General features: G+C 38.5%; 1 protein-coding gene and 1 non-coding gene across 2 annotated transcripts in view; one reads left to right on the top strand and one right to left on the bottom strand.

Annotated features, from left to right (window-relative positions):
* The window catches only part of SCAI (suppressor of cancer cell invasion), a 137,501-nt gene that overhangs the window by 55,437 nt on the left and 65,462 nt on the right, over nt 1-16,602 (bottom strand). Inside the window, exon 3 of the mRNA XM_060014160.1 lies at nt 14,056-14,187. Within this exon, the coding sequence (XP_059870143.1) occupies nt 14,056-14,187 (132 nt within the window). The remainder of the gene's footprint in view (nt 1-14,055; nt 14,188-16,602) is intronic.
* Nucleotides 16,461-16,588, top strand: LOC132427759 (small nucleolar RNA SNORA64/SNORA10 family). The gene has a single exon (XR_009519967.1). It is a non-coding gene; the product is annotated as a small nucleolar RNA SNORA64/SNORA10 family (small nucleolar RNA).

Raw genomic sequence — 16,602 nt, 5'->3', positions numbered from 1 at the left:
AAGTGAGGTGTTAAAGTCCCCCACTATTATTGTGTTACTGTCGATTTCCTCTTTTATAGTTGTTAGCAGGTGCCTTATGTATTGAGGTGCTCCTGTGTTGGGTGCATATATATTTATAATTGTTATATCTTCTTCTTGGATTGATCCCTTGATCATTATGTAGTGTCCTTCCCTGTCTCTTGTAACATTCTTTATTTTAAAGTCTATTTTATCTGATATGAGTATTGCTACTCTAGCTTTCTTTTGATTTCCATTTGCATGGGATATCTTTTTCCATCCCCTCACTTTCAGTCTGTATGTGTCCCTAGGTCTGAAGTGGATCTCTTGTAGACAGCATATAGATGGGTCTTGTTTTTGTATCCATTCAGCAAGCCTGAGTCTTGTGGTTGGAGCATTTAATCCATTCACGTTTAAGGTAATTATTGATATGTATGTTCCTATGACCATTTTCTTAATTATTTTGGGTTTGTTTTTGTAGGTCCTTTTCTTGTCTTGTGTTTCCCACTTAGAGAAATTCCTTTAGCATTTGTTGTAGAGCTGGTTTGGTGGTGCTGATTTCTCTTAGCTTTTGCTGGTCTGTAAAGCTTTTGATTTCTCCATCGAATCTGAATGAGATACTTGTTGGGTAGAGTAATCTTGGTTGTAGGTTCTTCCCTTTCATTACTTTAAGTATATCACACCACTCCCTTCTGGCTTGTAGAGCTTCTGCTGAGAAATCAGCTGCTAACCTTATGGGAGTTCCCTTGTAGGTTATTTGTTGTTTTTCCCTTGCTGCTTTCAATAATTTTTCTTTGTCTTTAATTTTTGCCAATTTGATTACTATGTGTCTCGGCGTGTTTCTCCTTGGGTTTATCCTTTATGGGACTCGCTGCACTTCCTGGACTTGGGTGGCTACTTCGTTTCCCATGTTAGGGAAGTTTTCGACTATAATCGCTTCCAATATTTTCTCAGGTCCTTTTTCTCTCTCTTCTCCTTCTGGGACCCCTATAATGTGAATGTGTTTGCGTTTAATGTTGTCCCAGAGGTCTCTTAGGCTGTCTTCATTTCTTTTCATTCTTGGTTCTTTATTCTGTTCCACAGCAGTGAATTCCACCATTCTGTCTTCCAGGTCACTTATCCATTCTTCTGCCTCAGTTATTCTGCTATTGATTCCTTCTAGTGTAGTTTTCATTTCAGTTATTGTATTGTTCATCTCTGTTTGTTTGTTCTTTAATTCTTCTAGGTCTTTGTTAAACATTTCTTGCATCTTCTCGATCTTTGCCTCCATTCTTTTTCTGAGGTCCTGGATCATCTTCACTATCATTATTCTGAATTCTTTTTCTGGAAAGTTGCCTACCTCCACTTCATTTAGTTGTTTTTCTGGGGTTTTATCTTGTTCCTTCATCTGGTACATAGCACTCTGCCTTTTCATCTTGTCCAGCTTTCTGTGAATGTGGTTTTTGTTCCACAGGCTGCAGGACTGAAGTTCTTCTTGCTTCTCCAATCAGTTATTTTTATTATTTTTTTAATCAGTTATTTTTAAATTGAAGTTTCTGTTAGAATCTTTAAGACTCTTACCAAGTGGCTACTGCTAGGAAGACAGTATTTTATATAAAAGCATTAGACAGCAACATTAACTTCATGAGAACTGATAACCCTTGAGTGCTTCTTTAAAGATACTATGTAAAGCCTCTCTGCAAATTTTCAAGTAAGCATTTGCCTACAAGTTCCTTTGCATTTCCAAAACTGACAAATTTAATAAACCTCAGTAATACATCTTATTAAGGGAGAAAACAGAATTAGAACTCAGTATTTTATTTCATGACTATATAATTTCAGGTGTTCGGTGGAAAGGGCTTTAGGGGAAGGGACTTTTCTATGAGGGCTAAAAGCACATAAAATGTGGTCGGCCTAAAAGGGTTAGAACAAGGCTCCAAACGTAAGTTGTAATATACAAGTATCTTCTGATTTATAGCTATGAACGATGTAGACTAAATTCTATACAATTTTTGTTAAAAGAATTTAGTGCATCTACTATTCCAGTCTGAACACTCAGCTATAAAGACAGCAATGTCTTTTTCAAAACAGTGTTTAAGTTTTTTTTTAAAAAAAACTTCCTAAAGGGTAAATCCCATGATCACCCTTTTTCTAGTGAAACATATCGTAGAAGCTATTATACTCTAATAGGATTAGAGTCCAAAATTAACTAAGGTACTTTATAAAGAGTCTTAGATAAATTCCTCTACTATTCAGAGCTTGACTCTGGTTTTAAACTCTGAATATACCATCTGGTCATTATTACTGTCAGTAGAGATAGGAAATTAATGGTCCATGGAATTAAATTAAATGGGGCTGTGTGAATTATCCCATAAGCTAAATGACCTTCTATTTCACATTTTGCAAAGGCACCTCTGTTATAAATTGGCTGCTCATATTCTTTTGCCAAGTTTTCAGAGGAAATCGAAAGCGCGATGCTAATCTCACTCTGTTTTAAAATCCTCAACTCTTATCAGCGAAAGTTGGGAGACTATTAGTGCAAATGATTAAACCTACTTCTCAGAGATGTTGTCGAGATGGCACTTACGAAGTTTCTTCCAAGTTTCTATAAATTGACCATCTTTACTAAACTGAATTAGCTAAGATCATTGATGCCTACCGACACCTAAAATCCAAGTCCAATAGCTACTTTCCAGTCCTTATATCAGTGCTCCCTATGACACTGACATGGCTCATCACTTCTTCACCATCTTGTAACCCTCTCTTCTTTCTGTTCTAACAGTCTCTTTCATTGGTTTCTCCTTCCTTAGTCCGGTCCTAAAATGCATGGCTTCCCCAGCATAGGTATGTGTAATACACATAAACACACAGACACACAGACACACAGACACACACACACACACACACACTAAAATGAGGATCAGAAAGCTTAAATGATTTGCCTGGGAACTCATGGCCAGTAAATTGTTGAGTTATGACTGAAATTCATAACCCCTTTGCGCCTGTAATCTAATACTCTCTCCTTTCTACCACAGGGAAAAACAACCTAGATTTTGATTCTACATTAGTAAAGTCCTTCTCTGGGAGCTCACTCTTAGAATGCTGTTGACAATAACATTGTGACTTGTTTTGACAACAAGTCAAAAACTCTGAGTTGTGTCCTAATAAGCCGAAGATTAGGGCACACAGAGAGACATCTGGGATGCACGTCCTCAAAGAGACGACCATGTGAGATCAGAGCAAGAAAATGGCCATTTGCAAGCAAGCCAAGGGGAGAGGCTTCAGCAGGAACCAACCCTGCCAACATGCTGACCTTGGACTTCCAGCCTCCAGAAGTGTGAGAGAATAAACTTCTGTTGTTTAAGCCACCCAGAGTGTGGTATTTTGTCATGATAGCCCTAGCAAACTAAAATAGTAAGTGATAAGGTAGCCTTCAAATCCCAAAATACAAACGGGTGGGAACAAATCAGCAACAGCCAAAAGACCTGCACGCTATCAGTATCTGTGCAGGAAGAGAGAGAAGAAACAATGGGGACAGAGGATGGACTATGAAGAAGAGAACCTCCCAAAACAGCCAGTATGTATCCACTGGAAAGCACAGTGGACCATTATGAGAACAGAAGCTAAAAGGTGGAGGAATTCTGCCTAAGCCAATAGCCACATGTGGCTAATGAGTACTTGAAATGTGTCTAATTAGAATTGAAATGTGTGAAAGTATAAAATATTCAGTGTACTTCAAAAACTCAGTATGAAAAAAAAGAATCTCAATACTTTTTTTATATTGATTACATGTTGAAAGAAAATATTTTAGATATATTGGATCAAATAAAATATACTGTTAAAATTAATTTCACTTTTTTCTTTTTACATTTTTAAAATCTGCCTACTAGAAAAATTTTAAATCACATTTGTGGCTCACATTAAATTTTTGTCAGTCAATGCTTCTCTAGATCACGTGATTATGACACCTACTGCACCCTGGTGGCAGCCCTCCTCAACTGCAAGTGCAACTATTTTGGGTAGCAAACCATACAAAATGAAAGCAGGCATCACAAGCTTGTACAGATAGTTTAGGGTATTACCTCTGAAATAACGTATACTTTATTATTACCTGTTCGCAGAACTTTGCCTCTAGGAAAGTATTAATTTTTTGAAGAAGGAAGAGAAAGGGGAAAAAAAAGAGGGACGAGAGAAGTAAGAGAGAGCGCAAGAGGGGGTGGGGGGAGAAAGGGGACAGTGGAAAAAACTGTTAATTTCCCAGTTATCCTTTCCTATATAGGAACCAGGGCATCCTAAAAATAGGCTGTTGAAGAAAGCATTGTAGATGATTTCTTCTTTACTTTGAAATATAAGGAGCATATTTAATAAAAATTTCTGCCATTATTTTTATTTAAGGTCAATACACTTCACTTTGGTGCACTTCTTTGCATATTTGTTTGTTTATTTATTGCCTCCAACATTTATTTTGGCTTTGAGTATTTGCTCCTCTGGAGTCAAATAATTAGTGATTTGCAGGCCTCTGCTGTTTCAAAAGTCATGGATATCACTGGTAGGCACAGGTGCATATCTCAAATACATGTCTCAAGATGCTGCCTTAAATAATCTCATCAAGTATTCCATTCTGCTTCGACAGTCTTAGTCACCATGGTAACTAGAACCCTGCAAGCACTTCGGCTTTTGATGGTTTTCTGACATTATTCAAAGCTATTTCTAACATCATTCTCACTTCATTATTACTGTAACTACATATGCAAGAGCTATTATAAGCAATACGCCATTCATTTAATCTATTTCTCACTCTCTGGACTATGTTTTCTTACACGGTGAGTGGATAGAAGAGATTATTTATTATGCACATATTTTAAGGAGGTATTTTCAGTCAAGTTGTAGTGATGTGCATGAACCTAGTCTGTCACACAGAGTGAAGGAAGTCAGAAAGAGAAACACAAACATCGTAAATTAACGTGTATATACGGAATCTAGAAAAATGGTACAGATGAACCTATTTGCAGGGCAGGAAAAGAGACGCAGATGTAGAGAACGGACTTGTGGACATGGCGGGGAAGGGGAGCATGGGATGAATTGAGAAAGTAGCATTGACATATATACACTACCATGTGTAAAATAGACAGCTAGTGAGAAGCTGCTGTATAGCACAGGGAGCTCAGCTCGTTGCTCTGTGATGACCTAGAGGGCTGGGATAGGGGGTGGGAGGGAGGTTAAGAGAGAAGGGATATATGTATACATGTAGCTGATTCACTTCATTGTACAGCAGAAATTAACACAACATTGTAAAGCAATAATACTCCGATAAATAAATAAAGTTGGTCTAATAGATCTATATCAAGCCCTGCTGCCTGATATCAGAAAATGCACCTTTTTTACTTACTGTTGGAATATTTGGCTGTATATTGGGCCACTACAAAAATCTCACTCATTTAAAAAATATTTTAAAAAAGATATTCATGAAAAAAAAAAGATATTCATGGCTGGGAAAATGAAAAGGCTCTGACAACTTGGATGACAACTTACTACATATAAGGCGAAAAGATACACCTTCAAGAGTAAAGAGAAAGTTTATTGTACCCAAATAAGGCATTACATATATAGACACTCTAGCCTTTCATGCACTGAAACATACTTTTTCACTCTGCTCATAAACAGTTAAAAAGCCCAAGTGAGGGAATATAAGGGGGTTGCTGCCGTGCTGTTATGTTCTCTTTCTTTGTCCAAGTACAAGGCCCATGGATATGTTCAGTTTGCAAAAAATACACTTATAATACATGTACTTTTCTGCAAGCATATTAACACTGCAATAATAAGTTCAATAACCAGCTTGTGAACTCAAGAAAGAAAGAGAAAACACAAAGGAAAGATTGCCAAAAGATAAGCACCAACAGTGAAGGGAAGGCTGGGAATCACAGGCCCCATGTTAAAAGCTGATTCTGGGACTTCCCTGGGGGCGCAGTGGTTAAGAATCCGCCTGCTAGTGCAGGGGACACGGGTTCGAGCCCTGGTCCGGGAAGATCCCACATGCAACGGAACAACTAAGCCCGTGCGCCACAACTACTGAATCCCACGCGCCTAGAGCCCGTGCTGCACAACAAGAGAAGCCACTGCAATGAGAAGTCTGCACACCACAACGAAGAGTAGCCCCAGCTCGCCACAACTAGAGAAAGCCACGCACAGCAACGAAGACCCAAGGCAGCCATAAAAAAAAATAATAATAAATTTATTAAAAAAAAAATCTGATGCTATTCCACCTGGACTCCCACTTCACCCCTTTCCCCGAAGGTCCAAAACTGGTCCAGAGCCACTCCCAATATATTTCTCTTTCTCTATAAGCACTGTGATTCTGTTTTCTATTCAGACCAACACAAAAATGGGGGGTTGGGAGGGGGACGACCAAAAAAACTCTTATTTTAATTATTCCCAAGGAATCTTTTCTATTTCAAAAGAAATGTGCAAAAACTACATCAATGCTTGAAAGCAGAGATGTGTTTAATTTCCATAACTCAAAGAGGTTCTTCGGAGAAAAGTGTGGGGAAGAATGCCACACATCCCTCCAACCCACCACCATGGGCAACTAACAGACCTACAGATGTTCTGATCGCTTTCCAATCAAGGTCTAACAATGAACAAAACACTTCCATTTATATAAACAAGCACAGAAAATACACACACTCACATGCACCAGACACCGTGAGAAAATCAGCCCCCCAGAAGAGACCAAACTGAGTACTAAGAGCAAAGAGTCCCCACTAAGAGTTAATATGGCTTATAGAACATAAATTTAACAGAGAACTTCTGATAAAACAAGATCATGTAAAACATACTATTTTCACAATTTGCTTTTTAAAATTTAACCACATACTGTGGGCAACTTTTCATTTATACCTCCACCAACATCTTTTTAATAGTTCTATATTATTCTGTGTGTGTGTGTGTGAAATGAATTTTCTTTAAAAATGAAAAGAAAGGGGCTTCCCTGGTGGCGCAGTGGTTAAGACTCCACCTGCCAATGCAGGGGACACAGGTTCGAGCCCTGGTCTGGGAAGACCCCACATGCAACAGAACAACTAAGCCCGTGCGCCAGAACTACTGAGCCCGTGAGCCACAGCTACTGAGCCGGTGCACCTAGAGACCATGCTCTGCAACAAGAGAAGCCACCGCAATGAGAAGCCCGTGCACTGCAACGATGAGTAGCTCGCCGCAACTAGAGAAAGCATGCATGCAGTAATGAAGACCCAACACAGACAAAAATAAATTTTCTTAAAAATGAAAAGAAAAAGGAAGAGTCAAAGTACTAATCTCTCAGCAAACTACAGACTTGCATTGGCACTAGCCACATCTGCTCAAACAGAAACCCAAAAGCATATAGAGAAGATATATACTTTACTCACCATAAATCTAGTTTTTGTAGAAATAATTAAGGCTTGTTTAAAATGAAGGGGACCTGGGACTTCCCTGGTGGCGCAGTGGTTAAGACTCCACACTCCCAATGCAGGGGGCCCGGATTCGATTCCTGGTCAGGGAACTAGAGCCGACATGAATGCCACAACTAAGAGTTCACAGGCCACAACTAAGGAGCCCACGTGCCGTAACTAAGAAGGCAGCGAGCTTCAACTAAGGAGCCTGCCTGCTGCAACTAAGACCGGTGCAACCAAATAAATAAATAAATAAATATTTAAAAAATAAAAATAAAAAAAATAAAATGATGAGGACCCTTCACACAAAACACTGAAAATAAATCCCTGGTGGATTTGCTTACCCACTTTTCAAAGTCAGAATGATATCATGAAACGATCACCACAATAACTCACAATAATAACATCCATCACCATACGTAGATATCAAATTATTTTTTCTTGTGATGAGAACTTTTAAGATCAACTTTTTAGCAACTTCCAAATATACAATACAGTATTATTAACTATAGTTACCACACTGTACATTATATCCCTATTACATACTTATGCTATAGCTGTAAGTTTGCACTTTTTAACCCCCTTCACCCATTGCATCCCCGCCCCCCTCTTCTGCTGCTGGCAATCACCAATCTGTCCTCTGTACCCATGAGCTCGGTTGTTTCTTTTCTTTTGCTTTGGTTTTTGTTGTTATTTTTAGATTCTACATAAAGTGAGATTATATGGTATTTGTCTTTCTTTGCGTGACTTATTTCATTTCAGCATAATGCCCTCAAGGTCTATCCAGGTTGTAAATTCCAAGATTTCCTTCATTTTTAATGGTTGAAGAATATTCACATATATATATATATATATTCCACAATTTCTTTATCCATTCATCCGTCAGTGGACACTTACATTACTTCCATATCTTGGCTACTGTAAATAATGCTTCAATGAATATGGGGGTATATATATCTTTTCAAGTTAGTGTTTTCATTTTTTTCGCATAAATGCCCAGAAATAGAATTGCTGGATCCTGTGGTAGTTTTAACTTTTTAAGAACCTCCATACGGTCTTCTATGGTGGCTGCACCAATGTACATTCCCTCCAACAGTGCACAAGGGCTCCCTTTTCTTCAATCCTCACCAACATGTGGTATTTTTTTGTCTTTTTGATAACAGCCTTTCTGACAGGTGTGAGGTGATATCTCATTGTGCTTCGATTTGCATTTTCCTGATGATTAACAATGTTGGGCACATTTTCATGTACCTGTTGACCATCTGTACATCTTCTTTGGAAAAATAACCAGTCAGATCTTCTGACCATTTTCTAATCAGATTGTTTGTTCTTCTGATTTTGAGTTGTACGAAAAGGATTAATTCCTGAACCCAATATAGTTCTAAGTACTCAAGAACTAAACTGAAATAGGTATCCTAAGCATTATAATAAATTTCTCTGACAATGAATAAAGTTCTAAAGATTGGATCTCACACAATGTTTCCATGTATTAGGGTTTCCTACTATTTCCACAGACACAATTTTACTCTGCAGTTATTTTAAAAATAAATAAAACCTTTGTTATAGTTAAAATGGCACTTTAAAATAATCAAAATGAGGGAATTCCCTGGCAGTCCAGTGGTTAGGACTCAGCGCTTTCAGTGCCATAGGCCCAGATTCAAGCCTTGGTTGGGGAACTAAGATCCCACCAGCCGCACGGTGTGGCCAAAAAAAAAAAAAAAAAAAAAAAAAATCAAAATGAGAACAGTTTTGAGCTGGTAAAATGTATTTACACAACCAAAACACTGAAAAAGAAGGTGAAGTTCACCTTTATTTTTAGGTAACACATATTTTTGGTATGTGGCCAAAGGATAGAGATGTACCTGAAAGTGATTTATACACCGTGGAGTGCTATGTGGAAGTGTGTTCTGTCATTGTTACTGTTTCAGCAGTCACAGAGTGATTTGAGTCCAGCAGAGAGTCTCCAGCAGAAGACTACTTGAACTTTATGATTCATTTATGATTCAGAATCAGATCCGGAAAATAACCCTTTTTAAGAAGAGAAATGCCACTGCTAAATTCAATATGCTTCTCAGACATACTGAATAAAGAATTTCCATTCACAAACACATTAAAATTTCTAGTGTCTGTCTTATTTGAATATACAGATAGAACAGCTAGTAAACTTTGGATCAAATACATAATATCTAGTTTTTTAAAAAGCAGTATAGCAAAAACCACTGATATGAAATGACAAGGTGAAATGTGTTGGGCATATGGTGGACAAATTGAATACATTTTCTAAAAATGTTGAGAAAAAGAATAGAGATGAAAATCAAAAGAGAGTAGATGGTTAATAGAGGCTTTAGATTGCAAATTCAATCTAAGCATTACAGGTATGAACAAGAAAGGTGAAACAGGGAACAAGCAAGAAGAAAGAAAAAATGAATTAATCAATTGAAAAAAAATGTTTTCTGATAAAGAAATGCCTAAGATCTCATACCATACACAAAAGTTAACACAAAATGGGGCTTCCCTGGTGGTGCAGTGGTTAAGAATCCACCTGCCAATGCAGGGAACATGGGTTCGAGCCCTGCTCTGGGAAGATGCCACATGCCGTGGATCAACTAAGCCCATGTGCCACAACTACTGAGCCTGCACTCTAGAGCCCATGAGCCAAAACTACTGAGCCCGCATGCTACAACTACTGAAGCCCGCACACCTAGAGCCCGTGCTCCACAACAAGAGAAGCCACCACATGAGAAGCCTGCACACCGCAATGAAGAGTAGCCCCTACTCACGGCAAGTAGATAAAGCCCACGCGCAGCAATGAAGACCAAACGCAGCCAAAAATAAAAATAAAATAAAATAAAAATCATAAAAATCTTATAAAAAAGTTAACACAAAATGGTTCACAGACCTAAATGTAAGAGCTAAAACCACAAGACTCTTAGAAGGAAACATCAGCCGAGTAAATCTCAGTGACCTCAGGTTAGGCAATGATTTCTTAGATATGACACCAAAAGTACAAGTGATGAAAGAGAATGACGAGTTGGACTTTATTAAAATTAAAAGTATTTGTGCTTCAAGGGACACCATCAAGAAAGTGATGAGACAACTCACAGAACGGGAAAATATATATCTGCAAATCATTACATCTTACAAGGGACTTGTATCCAGAATATACAGAAAATGACTACAACTTTAAAATTAAAAGATAAATAAACCTATCTGAAAATGATCAAAGGATTGGAATAAATATTTTCTCCAAAAAAAAGACATAAAAATGGCCAATAAGCACATGAAAAGACGCTGAACATCATTAGGGAAATGCAAATCAAAACCATAATGAGATACAACTTCACACACACTAGGATGACTATCATCAAAAAGACAGACAATAACAAGTGTTGGTGAGGATGTGGAGAAACTGGAACCCTCATACATTGCTGGTGGTACAGCCTCCTTGAAAAACAGTCTAGAAGTTCCTCAAAACGTTAAACTTAGAGTAAGTACCATATGAGCCAGCAATTTCACTCCTAGGTATATATTCAAGAGAACTGGAAACACATGTTCATCCAAAACCTTGTTCACAAGGTTTTGGCTGAAACCCAACTCAGCCAAAAATAAAATAAATAAATAAATTTATTTATTAAAAAAAAACGACTTCAAACCAGGGTGTACTGGGGTCGTTTTCTGAATTATAATAGTGAAAGAAAAGAATTCTTTAAAAAGATGCATTTAATCTATAAAGCAAAAGAAACCAAACTGATCTCAAAGATCTCTTCTGTAGCACAAAATAGGAAGCAGCAGAGTGTGGGAGTTAAGAACACTGTCTTTGGAATCCTTCATTTAACAGATGTTTGTGAAGCACCTGTGACGTGCAAGACCCTGGTTTAGACAGCAGAGAAACAGTGACACATAGGGTCCTACTCCTAGGGATATTTCATTCTAATGTAGGAAGACATCATAAGCAAATAAGATCACTTGAGGTAGCGATGAGTTTTATGAAGAAAATTAAATAAATATAGAGATGAGAAAGTGATTGAAAGTATAGCTTTAAATACAGTGGTCATGGAGGACTCATTCGATGACCCTGTATTATCTTTATAATTGTAAGTTTTTTTAAAGATATATATATATATTTTTTTTTTATTGTGAAGACGTATTTACTCTCATGCAGTTATTTAATAACCGATGTGAGTTAAAAGCTCCTTCAGTATCTCCAAGGTGTGCAGAAAGGTGCATTACCCAGTGCAGGTTACCCTCCTCACTTAAGGGCATTCTTCTTTGGGGAGGTGGGAATGAAAATGGGCACAGCATTTTAGTTGCTCAACATTATTTACTGTTTATGAAGCCAGGTAAATTACATATAAGTAGACTCCAAACATTCTACTAACACCACAACTAAGCAGCAGAGTATCAAAATGATTAAACCTTAAGCAACTATATTAGAGTCAAAAAATCTACAGGCAAGATTCAAAAAACTTATAAAGCAGAAGGGCAATAAACTTCTGATAGGCAGTAAACTTAATTCACAGAACTTTCTTATCCTTCCTTATTCTCTCAGCTGTATGTAACTCGATGAAGTAGGCTTTGTAAACGTGTTCCAACTCCCCCCAGTCAGAGGGTTTGCCATATTCCTAACATTGCATTTTAGAGACTTATTATTTTGATAGGTGGGACTTTTAAAAAAATTTTTTAAGGAAGTGTCTTGGAGGGCTTCCTTGGTGGCGCAGTGGTTGAGAGTCCGCCTGCAGATGCAGGGGACACGGGTTTGTGCCCTGGTCCGGGAAGATCTCACATGCTGCAGAGCGGCTGGGCCTGTGAGCCATGGCCGCTGAGCTTGCGCGTCCGGAGCCTGTGCTCCACAACGGGAGAGGCCACAACAGTGAGAGGCCCACGTACCGTAAAAAAAAAAAAAAAAAAAAAAAGAAGTGCCATGGCGTATAGTTGATTAAAGATATATTCTTTAGGGACTTCCCTGGTGGTGCAGTGGTTAAGACTCCAGGCTCCCAGTGCAGGGGGTTGGGGGTTCGATCCCTGGTCAGGGTACTAGATCCCACATTTATGCTGCAACTAAGAGTTCACATGCCACAACTAAGGAGCCCACGTGCCACATCTAAGGAGCCAGTGAGCGGCAAATAAGGAGCCCATGAGCCACAACTAAGGAGCCCGCCTGCTGCAACTAAGGAAGCCCAAAAATATATATTCTTTAAAATAAACTCTGTCAGTACAATTCCGATTCTAGGGATGTAGAATAAAATTATAAAATATGTGAAAAGAAGATTGCATTTTTACCCAGAAATAAATTGCAAATGAAAAATAACTCACTAGGGCTTCCCTGGCGGCGCAGTGGTTGAGAGTTCGCCTGCCGATGCAGGGGACACGGGTTCGTGCCCCAGTCCGGGAAGATCCCACATGCCGCGGAGCGGCTGGGCCCGTGAGCCACGGCCGCTGAGCCTGCGCGTGCGGAGCCTGTGCTCAGCAACGGGAGAGGCCGCGGCAGTGAGAGGCCCTAGTACCGCTAAAAAACAAACAAACAAACAAAAACCAAACTCAGTGGGCTTCCCTGGTGGTGCAGTGGTTGGGAATCTGCCTGCCGATGCAGGGGACATGGGTTCAAGCCCTGGTCTGGGAAGATCCCACATGCCGTGGAGTGGCTAGGCCCGTGAACCACAACTACTGAGCCTGTGCGTCTGGAGCCTGTGCTCCGGAACGGGAGAGGCCGCGACAGTAAGAGGCCCGCGCACCGCGATGAAGAATGGCCCCCGCTCACCGCAAGTGGAGAAAGCCCTCGCACAGATGCAAAGACCCAACACAGCAAAAATAAATAAATAAATAAAAATACTTTATCAGGAAAAAAAAAAAAAACTCACCAAACACAACACTGTAAATCAACTATACTTCAATAATTAATTAATTAAAATAAAAATAACTCACAATCTTTACAATTATTCACTCCTATATAAAGTTTCCCAAAAAAACCTATTTATCCTTAGTATTTTACCCATAGCATGAATTTATTTATGACTGAAACTAAGCTATTGAAGCTTTAGGTCTGAAGTAAGTCAATATCCTAAGAATCTCATGAAATGAAATACGGCTAAACCATTTAAATAAAACAAAATGGTACAAAATTATTTACCCACCACACACAAGAATACACAAAGACACATTTTGACAAAATTGCATACAGCTTCTGCTACCAGTCAGTCAGGGCACACACAACTAATGTAAAAATAACACTGTCTAGAACACTCTTATTTTAGTTAACAGATACTTCATCCTAAGAAAAAGAAAGAATAAAAGAAATAAGCAAATAAACAAGTATACAGAAAATGTAACAGAAGAGAAGCCCCAGGTTCACTTGCATATGCATCCCAGGCTCCTTAGTTATCGCAATGTGTAAAATCAGATGTAAAATATGATGTGGAGTAAGGTATACAAGACCATCTAACAAAACAGCTCTCTCAACTTGAGTAAAACAATATAAGTTATCCTCTTCTGTTGTTTTCTCACCTGAGAATGAAGAAAAGAAGCATGATCATCTCTAGTACAGATATTTATATAACATTCTATCCATAACTTTTCAGAAACTTACCACACATCAGCCATGGAAAAAAAAGATACAGAACTAGATAAAAGTTTAAGGCATCAAGAGTCCACTAACCTTAACCCGTTGAACAGTTGCTTAGATTTATCCAGAAGGTAACAAAAATCTGTAACTGTTTTCCTCTCTCCCTGTGGGATGTCATCTTCAGCACCTCCAGAGGACATGATTTCTTTAAGAGCAAATTCAGTCCTGTAAGAAAACATATGTCTATTTACCAAGTACGTGAAAATAAAAAGAGAAACAGACCTTAGTTATATCATCTGATAGCATTTTTTTAATGATAGAGACATCTTCTGATTACAATCAAATCATCAAAATAATTTAAGTATAAGATGGTGTGGAAGAATAGACAATCTCATATTGTGGGTGGGAATGAAAATTGGTACATCCATTTTAAAAAGCAGTTTTTATAATATTATTTCATCCAATAAATATTATTTGAATGGCTAAAATGTTCCAGGCACTCCTCTACATGGTTAAGAATAAAAAATGTTGAACCTTTTAACCTATTTATCTATTTTATCCATTCTGTATATCTGTCCCAGAAAATGATCCTACAAATGGAAAACCCTTTGTCCATAAAGATATTTATTTCGGTACCATAGTATTTAAAAGCTGTTATGAAACTAAAAAAACCAAAGAGGGAAATGGCTAAGTACTTCATAGAACACTAATGACTACACTCTACTCTATCACTAACTTACAGTTATACTTAAGATGATAAAGCAATAATATGGATATACTTCAGTATAAAAGGGATATAAAAACCACATGCACACACACACATGTACATATATTTGAAAGCTATTTATTACTGAATCCAAGCTATCTTCCCATGTAATCAATCATGTTAATCAGCCATTTTAAAAACAGCAAGTTGCCAGATAGTATACATAGTATGAACCTATGCTAAAGAAAAAAAAATTCATTTGTGTTCACACACAGATAGAAGTCCCTGGGACAACACAGGGAAATCTGGTCCCAGTGCAGGGTGAAAAAATAGGCAGAGCAGACAAGGACCAGACACCAGAGATGGTAGTTGGGGGTGGTACAGTTATTTTGGCAAATATTTTTCTCTCCAACATTGTCTTAAACAGACAATTGCGGTTGCAAGGCAGGAAAACTGTAGCAAGCCTAGAACTGTCAAGGGGCTGCAGGGTAACACATGGGTGGCACTGCAGCCAGCTGGTGGGGAAGTAGTTTACAACACGCATTGACAGTACTGGGTGGTCCTGCACGTTCACAAGTTCCTTCTTCCCACAACCTCTTTCCGCACGTCATGGACTACGTGGTTTTAACAAAGGGAAACAGACCTTGAAAAGTGCAGAGTCTGGGAAGGGATTCCACACTACAGTGATCCTGGGTAAGTCATCTCCCACACTCAACAACCCCCTGCCTTCATTCTCTAAACCCAGAAGGAGATGCAGAAATGAGGCACAAACTGTACTTTCTCCAGCCCTCCCCATATAGTTCATGAGCCAAGGTGGCTAATATCCCCAGGACACAGGAGTTTACAGGAGAAAAACACAAAATCAAAGTTCAAAATAAACAAATTCAATAAGAAAGGATATTAGATATAAAGCAGGAAGAAAATATCATAATGAAGCAAATAAAAATACTGGGTATGAAAAATATAATCAATGAAATAAACTTAGTAGATGGATAAACTAAATAACAGAAAAGATACAGCTGAACAAATTAATTAGCTAAAACATCAGGTTTAAGGTACTCTGCCAAAAGACATCAGGAAGAGATAGAATACACAAAAGAAAATTCAAGAGATATGGAAAAGGGAAATGAAGGAAATCAACATCCACATCATAGCATATAAAGAAGAAAGAAAAAATCATGAGAAGGCAATAAATACTTGTAGAAATAAACTTCTATAAACTTCCCAGAATTAGAGAAAATATAAAACCTCAAACTAAAAGGACTCAAAGAATGTTAAAGGAAAGAGAAGATAAAGAAATAATTCCACAGCCAGAAATATTAAAGTGAAACTTAAGAATCCAAAGAAGCCCTCTCCCATTCCCAAACTATCCAGTCCTACAGCCATTAGGTGGGTCAGAGCACAGCAGGTGTCCGTACAGAGGGTAGCCTCCTGGGTATCAGAGCACAAATTGTGAGGAGACCATCAACATCCATACAAAGGGCCAGCTTGCATGGGATGGTGGAGCTTGAGTGCAGTGATAAGGGTAACCACGAATGGGGACTGGCATGGGGAGTGAGAGCCTGAGCAGGGTGAGGAGGGCATGTCCACATGGAAGAGTTCAGAGGTAGAGAGAGATATGTCATATATAGCAGATTCATCAAATAAGAAAATCTACTAAGAAAAAGGGGACCCAGAGTTCTCTCTGTAAGAGAAAGAAAACACAAACAAGGAAAGGGAAAAGGTTAGAATGAACCCTGTGGATTGAAACTGGAGGTATGGGTAAACTAATGGATGTTTAAAAAGAGTGATATATCTCTCAGCTCCCTTAATGACATTCTGAGTGTGGTTGGCGTATTTTCAGAGAGGGAGAGGAAGGTGCTCCTAATGCACGACAGACTGGCCCACAGTGGCCACTCTGTTCCTAGAAGTGCAACAGCTTCCGTCTGCATCTG

This window comes from Delphinus delphis, chromosome 6 (genome assembly GCF_949987515.2).
Source record: "Delphinus delphis chromosome 6, mDelDel1.2, whole genome shotgun sequence".
NCBI classification, from domain to species: Eukaryota; Metazoa; Chordata; class Mammalia; order Artiodactyla; family Delphinidae; genus Delphinus; species Delphinus delphis.
Note: the sequence above shows the minus strand (reverse complement) of the source record. Positions and strands in the feature narration are given on the sequence as shown.